The 11623-nt window shown below is 45.9% G+C and overlaps 1 protein-coding gene across 1 annotated transcript; it reads left to right on the top strand.

Moving 5' to 3' along the window:
- Nucleotides 1-2437: 2437 nt before the first annotated feature.
- On the top strand, nt 2438-3997 carry LOC114105480 (uncharacterized). Its single transcript, XM_027952000.3, has one exon. The coding sequence runs from the start codon at nt 2438-2440 to the stop codon at nt 3995-3997; it is 1560 nt and encodes a 519-aa protein (XP_027807801.2).
- Nucleotides 3998-11623: the final 7626 nt, after the last annotated feature.

Below are 11623 nucleotides of genomic sequence, written 5' to 3'. Positions count from 1 at the left end.
TCAATGAGTTCTAGAGAACTGTGTGGATCAATTTTCAAATATTTGGGTATGTTCCAAAACACCTTTCTCTTATTGTTTAATTCCATTATGTGTGGGAGACCAACCTTGCACATGACTGGGTCACACTCCCCGGCTGGGTGCTGAGGCACTCAATCACAGAAATGTGACAGAGCTTTCCCCACCCTTCTTGGGTTGTCTGCATTGGTGTGTCTTGCTACAGCCCCATGGGTGGAGCTATGCTCACCTGTTCCTTTGTAATATAACCCCTTGCCCTGTTTAGGATAGAATCTTCCATGGAAGTGCCTTGTGTGTGTCCCCTTCTCTTACTGTGCCCTTTGGGTGTGGCCTACCCAGGTGTCAATCAACCAGCTAACAGTGGACAGCATGATGATAGACTCAGCACCCTGAAACCTGACCCCTTGCCTCATTTGAATAGCTTCTCCTCAATAAAAGGGGTCAGTACAGGCTCTCACTCTCTCCCTGCAGACCCTTAAGGTCAGAGGAGCCGTCACAGCGACCCCAAAGAGAAAGGTATTTGTGTCTCTTGTGTGGTTATTTTGTGCAGCCCAATTAGCCTGAAACATTTAGTCACACAAAAACCCAGCAATTATGGTCACAAAATGCCTTTTGTATGATTTTAACTCATTAAAATCTGTTACGGTTTGTTTTATGGCCCAGCATATGGCCTATTGCTATGAATATTCCATGTACACTTGAGAATAATATGTATGCTTCTATTCTAAGGTGGACGTTCTATAAATACCAGTTAAACCAAATTGGTTTTAGTGGTTGCAGGTCTCTGATGTCTTCTCAGATTTTCCATTTGTTCTGTTGTTTACTGAGAGGAAAGAGTTGATGTTTCCATGTGTATTGTGGATTTGCCTATTTCACCTTTCTCTTCTATGTTTCTGCTTCATTATTTGACCCTCAGTTTTGTAATAAGGTCCAATACATCTAGAGTCATTTTGTCTTTTTGATGAATTTCACCTTTTGTCCTCATGTAAAATCCCTTTAATCCCTAGTAATCTTTCTTGTTCTACAGTCTACTTTGTCTAAAGTTAATATAATTACCTTATCTTTCTTTGATTAGTGTTTCTTGATCTTTTCTTTCATATAATGTTTATATACACTACAATACATTGAGTGGATTTCACATAATGGCATACCATTGTGTCTTCTATTTCAATTCAATCTGAAAACCTCTATCCTTAATTATTATATCTAGACCACTTACATTTAGTGTGATTATTGACCTATCGGATTTAGGTCTATCATTTTGTTATTTGTTTTCTCTGTTCACCCTTTCTGTGCCTTCCTTTAGAATGTCTGACAATATTATAGTATCCTATTTTAATTTATTTTTTTTTACTTTTTAGCTCCTTGTATTGAAGGACCCCAAGGGCCCAGGCCCAACATTAGGAAATCTAACCCCTGTGCCCTGAAGCTGCAGGATGCTCCCTTACACAACCCCCATGTCAAGACCCCTCCAGCAGCACGTAGCATTTCAAGTCCTGCACAATGCTACCACAAGATGCTCCATGTAGATAACCCTAACGGTCAAACTTGAGGATGCAGGTTTAAAAACAGGAACTAAAAGGATAGGATGCAGGTTTAAAAACAGGAACCAGAAAGACAGGATGCAATTCTATGGTTTTCCCGAGAACAATAAGTTGGGAAATTAAAAAAAAAAAAAAAAAAACAAGTTTACCCCCTAGGTGACCCGACTGACTGGATGCAGAAGGACCAACAGGAAGACTATTGTTATGCTATACTAAGAACTAACCCACTTGTTCCCTATAAAAGATCTGTACCCCAAAGCCCGGTGTGCCAGTTCACTGAAGCTCCGGCTGAGGTTTCGCTGAGCACCCGCAGGCGCCTGTGTGTCAATAAATCGCCTCTTGCCTTTGCAGCCAGTGTCTCGTGCGTCTTTCTTGGACAGGGAATCGGCGGGTCTTTCATTTGGTGAGCCAGCCAGGAGCACTCCTGTAACCCCATCCGGATCCCTGCCCGAGGAACTCCCGACATCACTGGGAGGTAAGCTGGCCAGCTCAAACTTTCTGTCTTGTTGTCCTGTTGGCTATCTGTTCTTTGTTCCACGCAGCGTCTGTATGACTATATGATCCTAGGCATAGTCATTTAGTATTCTGAGGCAGTTCTGTAGTCAATTTGTATTCTGAGGCAGTTTGAGAAGGAGTTGACGAACTCGGACTTCTCCCCTGCCACCCTGGGAGACGTCCCAGGGATCAGAGGGGTCCATTTCTTTGGGGCCCCCGGTGTTTCCGAGGATTACACCATCTTTGTAGGCGACGGAGAAGTACAAACTTCTCCCAGGCCATCTGATTTTTTCGGTTTCCACCGAAGCCGCGCAGCGATCTCACTGTTTGGTTTCGTTTTTGTGTCGTTGTGTCTGTCTCTCTATTTCCTCTCTGAGAATAACATGGGACAATCACTAACAACCCCTTTGAGCCTCACTCTAGATCATTGGCAAGACATTCAAGAGTGGGCAAACAACTTGTCCGTGGCAGTTAAGAAGAAAAAGTGGAAAACTCTCTGTACTTCCGAATGGCCAGCATTCAACACCGGCTGGCCAGCAGAAGGGACCTTTAACATTGATCTTATCTTACAGGTGAAAACCCGAATCTTCACCCACGGTCCTCATGGACACCCCGACCAGATACCCTACATTATCACCTGGGAGGACTTAGCTTCCAACCCACCCCCTTGGGTTGCTCCTTTCTCTCTACCCAAGCCCCCTCTCCATTCTCCCCTTGAACCCTCTGCTCCCCTTGAACCCTCTGCTCCCCTTATTCCAGTTCCCCCTCCCCAAACCTCTCACCTTTACCCTGTCCTTAACAAATCTGAGACCTTAATTAAATCAGGGGCAACACCAAAGAAAGTTCTACCACCAGAAGACTCAGCCCTGATTGACCTGCTGACGGACGAGCCTCCTCCCTATCAGCCCCAGCCCTTACAAGCCCCTGAACCTGATCAAGCATCCTCCGAGGACGAGAACCAAGAAGGCCCAGTTGCCAATGCTCCCCCGGATCCATCTCCCATGGTGGGACGGCTCCGGGGACGCCGGGATCACACCGCCTCAGGAGATACCTCCAGAGTTCTCCCCCTGCGACAGACGGGAGGCCCCAACGGCCAATATCAGTATTGGCCTTTTTCTGCCTCTGACCTCTATAACTGGAAAACCCATAACCCTTCCTTTTCTAAAGACCCTATAGCTCTAACCTCTTTGATTGAGTCTATCCTAGTAACTCACCAGCCAACATGGGATGATTGCCAGCAGCTCCTGCAAATTCTCCTCACTTCAGAGGAGAAACAAAAAGTTCTTTTGGAAGCTCGCAAAAATGTGCCAGGGGACGATGGGCGTCCCACCCAACTCCCAAATTTGATTAACGAAGCTTTTCCTTTAACCCGGCCAAACTGGGACCATGCGACTGAAGTAGGTAGGGACCACCTACGTCTCTATTGCCAGTTACTCATAGCGGGTCTCCATACAGCAGGGCGACGGCCCACCAATTTGGCTCAGGTAAGACAGACTACCCAAGGGGCAGAAGAAACCCCGACAGCATTCCTAGAAAGATTAAAAGAGGCATATCGGAGGTTTACTCCTTTTGATCCTGATAGTGAGGACCAGAAAGGAAATGTATCCATGGCTTTCATTTGGCAGTCCGCCCCAGATATCAGGTCTAAATTGCAGAGACTAGATAACTTACAAGATTTTTCTCTGGCAGACTTACTGAAGGAAGCCGAAAAGATATATAACAAAAGAGAAACTCCAGAGGAACGAGAGGACAAGATCAGAAAGATGCAGGAAGAACGAGAACTTAAGCTTAGAGAGGAATCAGACAAGAAAGAAAGAGAAAGAGAACGAAGGCGTAATAGGGAACTAAGTAAAATATTGGCCACCGTAGTTCAGGCAGGACACCAGGGAAACAGAGTAAACAGGGACAAGGAACAAAGCAGACCCCGTGTAGACCGAGATTAATGTGCCTACTGCAAGGAAAAAGGACACTGGGTAAAAGACTGCCCAAAGAGGCCCCCCAACTCCAGGAGAGATACCAACCGGACTCCCCGACTGCTAACATTAGATGAAGATTAGGGGAGTCAGGGCCAGGAGCTCCCCCCTGAGCCCCGGATAACCCTACAAATAGGGGAGCAACCTGTGACCTTCCTAGTGGATACCGGAGCCCAACACTCGGTGCTGACACAGACACCAGGACCCATGAGCCACAAAACGACATGGGTCCAAGGTGCCACTGGGAGCAAACCCTACCGGTGGACCACCACGAGAGAAGTACACCTTGCCACAGGTAAGGTTTCCCATTCATTCCTACATGTGCCTGACTGTCCGTATCCACTGCTGGGAAGAGACTTATTGACTAAACTGAGAGCCCAAATTTATTTTAAGGATGGGAGCGCCTCTATCACGGGGCCAAACCAGACTCCCTTACATGTATTGACTTTCAGATTGGAAGATGAATATAAACTTTTTGACAAACCCTCGGTATCTATGAGAGACATGGACTATTGGCTTAGTTCCTACCCAGAGGCCTGGGCTGAAACTGGAGGAATGGGAATGGCAAAACAACGGCCCCCAATAGTTATTCATCTAAAGGCCGCTGCTACTCCCATCAATATCAAACAATATCCTATTTCAAGGGAGGCCTACCAGGGCATCAAGCCGCACCTCAAACGCCTCCTAGACCAAGGCATTCTAACACCTTGCCAATCGCCCTGGAACACCCCATTACTGCCAGTTAAAAAGCCGGGGACTAATGATTACAGACCGGTCCAAGACTTAAGAGAAGTTAACAAGAGGGTAGAAGATATTCACCCCACAGTGCCAAATCCCTACAATCTCCTTAGCACTCTGCCTCCTACGCATACTTGGTACACTGTTCTGGATCTGAAAGATGCTTTTTTCTGCCTAAGACTGTCTCCCCAAAGTCAGGCTCTCTTCGCATTCGAGTGGAAAGATCCCGAAGGAGGAGTCTCTGGACAACTGACCTGGACGAGACTGCCACAAGGATTCAAAAACAGCCCAACACTCTTCGATGAGGCTTTGCATCAGGATTTGGCAGACTTCCGTATAAAACATCCTTCCCTAATCATGCTTCAATATGTAGATGACATTCTGCTAGCTGCGACCTCCGAGGAAGATTGCCAGGCAGGTACGGAGGAATTACTGAAAACTTTGGGACTGTTAGGGTATAGGGCATCAGCAAAAAAGGCCCAAATCTGTCAGACAAAAGTTACCTATCTGGGCTATGAACTCTATGATGGTCAACGATGGTTGACAACTGCCAGAAAAGAGACTATCTCAAGTATACCAACCCCCCAGAGTCCCAAGCAACTGCGGGAATTTCTAGGGACTGCAGGTTTCTGTAGACTCTGGATTCCTGGGTTTGCTGAGATAGCAGCCCCCTTGTATCTACTGACTAAACAAGGTAACTCCTTTATTTGGACTGAGGAACATCAATTGGCATTTGATCACATCAAATTGGCTCTTCTGTCAGCCCCCGCTTTGAGCTTACCGGACGTTACCAAGCCCTTTGAACTATTCGTAGACGAGAAACAGGGCTATGCAAAAGGGGTTTTAACCCAAAAACTGGGGACCTGGAAGCGACCTATAGCCTACCTGTCAAAAAAATTAGACCCAGTGGCCACAGGATGGCCACCATGCCTCCGGATGATCGCAGCTGTGACTCTTCTGATTAAGGATGCCACTAAACTGACTTTGGGACAGCCATTAACCCTATTAACCCCTAATGCCATTGAGACTGTAATTCGCCAGCCACCTGATCGCTGGATATCAAATGCCCGACTCACCCATTACCAGTCTTTGTTATTGGACACCGACCGAATTCAGTTCGGTCCCATGGTGACACTGAATCCAGCGACCCTCCTGCCGCTCCCAGGAAAAGCAGACCCTCACAACTGCCAGCAGATTCTTGCAGAGACGCAGGGAACCCGGCCAGACCTCACCGACCAACCGATGAAGGATGCGGAGCTGGTCTGGTACACAGATGGAAGCAGTTATCTGCTCAATGGAGAACGCCGAGCAGGAGCAGCCATCACCACCGAGTCTGAGGTAATATGGGCAAGTGCACTTCCAGGCGGAACATCAGCTCAGCGGGCAGAACTGATAGCTCTGACTCAAGCTTTAAAGTTGGCAGAGGGGAAAAGACTAAACGTGTACACCGACAGTAGATATGCCTTTGCTACTGCTCATATACACGGAGAAATTTATAAGCGCCGGGGGTTACTAACCTCAGAAGGGAAAGAGATCAAAAATAAGGCTGAAATATTAGCTTTGCTTAAAGCTTTGTTTTTGCCTGAGAAGTTAAGTATCATGCATTGTCCCGGCCATCAAAAAAGGGATACTCCAGAGGCCAGAGGGAATAGATTAGCAGATGAAACAGCCAAGAAAGCAGCCCTAGGACCACAACTTTTGATAGCGACTCTATTGCCCCAACGAGCAGAATCACAACATGGTGACCATGAGGAACACTGGGTCTATGAAGACAAGGATTTAAGTGTCATACAGAAACTGGGAGCCACCTATGACCCCGAGAAAAATGTCTGGAAATATCGAGGAAAGACTATTATGCCCCTCAAAAATTCAAAACAATTAGTGAAGTCCCTACACAGACTGACACATCTTGGGGCTAAAAAGATGAAGGAGCTCTTAGAGCATGGGGAAGGTACTTTATATCTTCCAAACAGGGATCAACTTCTGCGCCAGGAAGCAGAAAACTGTCAAGTATGTGCCCAGGTAAATGCTGGTAAGATCAAAATTGGAACAGGGATCCGGGTGAAAGGCCATAAGCCCGGAACCCATTGGGAAATAGACTTCACTGAAATCAAACCTGGTATGTATGGCTACAAATATCTTTTGGTTTTTGTTGACACTTTCTCTGGATGGACAGAGGCATTCCCAACTCGGCATGAGACTGCTAAGGTGGTTGCAAAGAAATGACTGGAAGAAATCTTTCCCAGGTATGGAGTACCTGGGACCATTGGGTCAGATAATGGGCCTGCCTTCGTCTCCCAGGTAAGTCAGATGGTGGCCAATACATTGGGGATTAATTGGAAATTACATTGTGCTTACAGACCCCAAAGCTCAGGACAGGTAGAAAGGATGAATAGAACCATCAAGGAGACTTTAACTAAATTAATGCTTGAAACTGGCACTAGAGACTGGGTACAACTCCTACCTTTAGCTTTATACCGGGCCCGGAACACCCCAGGCCCACAGGGGCTAACCCCATTTGAGATTTTGTACGGTGCACCGCCACCTGCTGTTAACTTTTATGAAACTGAAACTTATGCCTCCCTCACCCCATCTATGCAGACTCATTTGCGTGCCTTGCAGTTGGTCCAGAACGAGGTTTGGAAGCCTCTAGCCGCAGCATACAAGGAGGAACTCAAAACCCCCTCGCTGCCACATCCCTTCAAAGTCGGAGACACCGTCTGGGTACGCAGGCACCAGAGCAAGAACCTCGAACCGCCGTGGAAAGGACCTTACACCATCCTGCTGACCACTCCCACTGCAATCAAAGTAGATGGCATCACCGCTTGGATCCACGCTTCCCACGTGAAAGCTGCACATCCGCAGGAGTCCACAGACGCCTCTCCGGACCCAGAATGGAAGCTGCAACGCACTCAAAATCCGCTAAAGATAAGACTTACTCGCTGTTGATTCTTTCTGCCTTGCTCTTTATCAACCCTACATTGGGTGTTAGCCCCCACATCCCAAGAAATCAAACCTGGCAGGTGCTCACTCTAGATGGAGAAACTGTTTGGTCCGTCTCGGCTGTCCATTCCCCTGGGACTTGGTGGCCCCCTCTTTACCTCAACCCCTGCGATACCAAATTAGGATCAGCATTTGATCTCAAAGGAAAAAGACGCCTCCATCATAGAATTCAGGATGCCTGCCCCTGCCCCTCAGATAGCTTCTATGTTTGTCCACAAGATGGTAGAAGTGCAGCTCAGGCACGTACATGTGGGGGGAAAGACTCATTCTTCTGTTCCTCCTGGTCCTGCGAGACCACAGGAGATACCTACTGGAAGCCCACCTCCAAATGGGACCTGATACAAATGGCCAAAAATTATACAGGCAAGGGGAAAACCCAAAGCTGCAACCTAAAAATCACCTTTTCTGAAAAAGGTAAAACTTCCCCAGAACTTTGGCTCACCGGTAGAACATGGGGTCTTCGATGGTACCTGGCTGGATATGACCCAGGGTACTTTTTCAGGATTAAGTTAACTCAAGCCCCACTTCCAACCAGCCAAATAGGACCTAACCCTGTATTAGGAGACCAAAAAGTCCCTTCCCCACCTAAACTACCCCAAGAGATAATTATTGTCCCCACCAGTAGACCACCTAGTAACTCAGATATGACCCAAAACTACCAACCCTCAAATTCCTCCGGGACCGGGGACCGACTATTAGGTCTGATCCGAGGGGCATTCTATGCCCTCAACCATACCGACCCGAACCGCACCCAGGACTGTTGGCTATGTCTCACGTCTAGCCCACCCTACTACGAAGGAATAGCCTTTGCAGGTAAATGGACTAATAGTACCAACCCAGACCCTAAGTGCACCTCCCTACCCAGCACCAAGCTCACACTTACCGAGGTGTCCGGACAAGGGATCTGTATAGGAAAAGTGCCCTCTTCTCATCAGACCCTCTGTAATACCACCCTTACCCACATTAGCTCATCACCTAAGTACCTCTGGGGCCCCCCAGGGACCTACTGGGCCTGTAACACTGGGCTAACCCCCTGTGTCTCCACAACTGTTCTCAACATGACTACCGACTTCTGTGTGTTGGTACAGTTATGGCCCAAGATCTCTTATGAAACATCGGACTATGTTATAGCCCGATTAGGGGGACAAAAGCAGTATCCCAGGGAGCCCATAAGCATGACCATAGCCCTACTGTTGGGCGTTGGAGGAATAGCAGCCGGCATAGGAACGGGGACCACAGCCTTGATGCAAGGAAGCCACTTCTTACACTTACAAACAGCCATGAATGAGGACCTAATTGCTATGGCAAAATCTATCTCTGCTTTAGAAAAATCTCTCTCTTCCCTCTCAGAAGTTGTGTTACAAAATAGGAGAGGCTTAGATTTACTTTTCTTAAGAGAAGGTGGCCTCTGCGTAGCCTTAGGGGAACAATGTTGCTTCTACGCAGACCATACAGGAGTTGTCCGGGAAACTATGGAGAAAGTCACTGAAAGGTTGGCAAAAAGGCAAAAAGAATTTGAAGCACAACAAGGATGGTTTGAACATTGGTTTAACAAATCCCCATGGTTAACCACTTTGCTATCCACCATAGCAGGTCCTTTAATTATTTTGCTGATAATCCTGACGTTTGGACCCTGCATACTCAATAGATTGGTGCAGTTTATGAAAGAAAGACTTTCTGTAATCCAGGCTATGGTTCTAACTCAACAATACCAGTTGCTTAAACAACAGACAGGGTCACAAACAAGCTTAATCCAAGAACCTGAGCAAGCAGGACAATGGATATAAGATTATATCCATGATATAGAAAAGGGGGGAATGAAGGACCCCAAGGGCCCAGGCCCAACATTAGGAAATCTAACCCCTGTGCCCTGAAGCTGCAGGATGCTCCCTTACACAACCCCCATGTCAAGACCCCTCCAGCAGCACGTAGCATTTCAAGTCCTGCACAATGCTACCACAAGATGCTCCATGTAGATAACCCTAACGGTCAAACTTGAGGATGCAGGTTTAAAAACAGGAACTAAAAGGATAGGATGCAGGTTTAAAAACAGGAACCAGAAAGACAGGATGCAATTCTATGGTTTTCCCGAGAACAATAAGTTGGGAAATAAAAAAAAAAAAAACAAGTTTACCCCCTAGGTGACCCGACTGACTGGATGCAGAAGGACCAACAGGAAGACTATTGTTATGCTATACTAAGAACTAACCCACTTGTTCCCTATAAAAGATCTGTACCCCAAAGCCCGGTGTGCCAGTTCACTGAAGCTCCGGCTGAGGTTTCGCTGAGCACCCGCAGGCGCCTGTGTGTCAATAAATCGCCTCTTGCCTTTGCAGCCAGTGTCTCGTGCGTCTTTCTTGGACAGGGAATCGGCGGGTCTTTCAGTATATTTTGGTGGTGGTGGTGTGGTTCCTTCAGGGAGTATTATAATGACTTTTATAATCCATTTGGATTTAATATTTTATCACTTAAAAAAACTGAGATGCCTGGCCACCAAATAGGTTTCATGGTCTCCTTCATTTTTTTACGTACAGGCTATCATATTTATTACAACTACATACATTGAAAATCCCATAATATTGTGTTACAAGTTTTGCTTTTAACACTCATATATTTTAAAGATTTTAAAAAGAGAAAGTAGTCTATTATATCTACTCAGTTATTTGCCATGTCTGTTATTCTTTATTTCTGAAGTTCCAAGTTTCTCTCTGATATCATTTCCCTTTACCCTGAAGATATTTCTTTAGCATGTCTCTTAGAACACACATGTGGCAACAGATTCTCTTACAATTCATTTACCTGAAAATGATTTTATTTATCCTGAGTTCTTGAAGGATATTTTTACTGAAAAATCATGCTATCTTCAAAGCAGCACTGAGCAGGGCGGGATATGAAGATTCATTTAGTCTAATCCCTTAGCTAAAAAATTGAAAAACTGCCAATTGGATGAATATAAAAATGAACTTCATTTTTCCTTAAGTGACTCATTGTTGCTTCTTAAGGGACTAGTCAACTTAAGGAGGACAGCACTATATTTTCCATTCTGATAAGCTTGGGCTAATCTGATAATTTGTCAGTCAGATTCAGAATTTATTACCATTAGTCATGTTTGAGATTTATGTTCAATGCGAGGGAGGGATTTTTATATTCAATGGAAAATGTGTGACCTGTTCTCTGTGCCTCCACTCTACCCTCAGTCAGGGCACTCATATGCAAGGTGATGCTTTGGGCATGATCCAGAGAAAGCAATCCCCTTCTCAGCGGTGGCTTCTTTTTCCTTCTGTGGCTGGAACGATTAAACTCTGAGTTTGGCAGTTTGGTTTCTCACCCAACCAGTCAGATGCTGGCTCTGTCCTGTAGCACACTAATGGTCTATTATGCTCATGTGGGCATTTCAACCATGCATAATTCTAGTGTCAGCATCCTAAAGGGTGAAAACAAGCAGATACAAGTTCACAGTTATAGTCTAGAAGCAAATCTCAAATCCAAGGGGAAACAGTAAGGGGAGATCTTGACCCACCTCTCACCTGTGTTAGTCAGTTTTCCACCACTATAACAAATATCTGAGATAATCAATTTACAAAGAGAAAAGATTTATTTTACCTCAGGATTTAAGGGATATCAGTCCATGATTGGTCAGTCCTGTTGCTCTGGGCCTGAGAAAGCACATCATGGTGCCAGCATGGTACTGGCTCATCTCATGGCTAGCATTAAAATAAATAAATAAATAAGAAAGAGAAAGAGGACCAGCATATCACAATCCTCTTCAGGGCACACCCTTAATGACCTAAAGACTACCCACTTCTTAAAGGTTCTACCACTTCCCTTGTTCCAGGGCACAAGATTTCATTCAAT

The sequence above is a fragment of the Marmota flaviventris genome, chromosome 4, assembly GCF_047511675.1.
Source record: "Marmota flaviventris isolate mMarFla1 chromosome 4, mMarFla1.hap1, whole genome shotgun sequence".
NCBI classification, from domain to species: domain Eukaryota; kingdom Metazoa; phylum Chordata; class Mammalia; order Rodentia; family Sciuridae; genus Marmota; species Marmota flaviventris.
The sequence above is the reverse complement of the archived record's forward strand: the minus strand, read 5'-3'. Positions and strand labels throughout refer to the sequence as shown.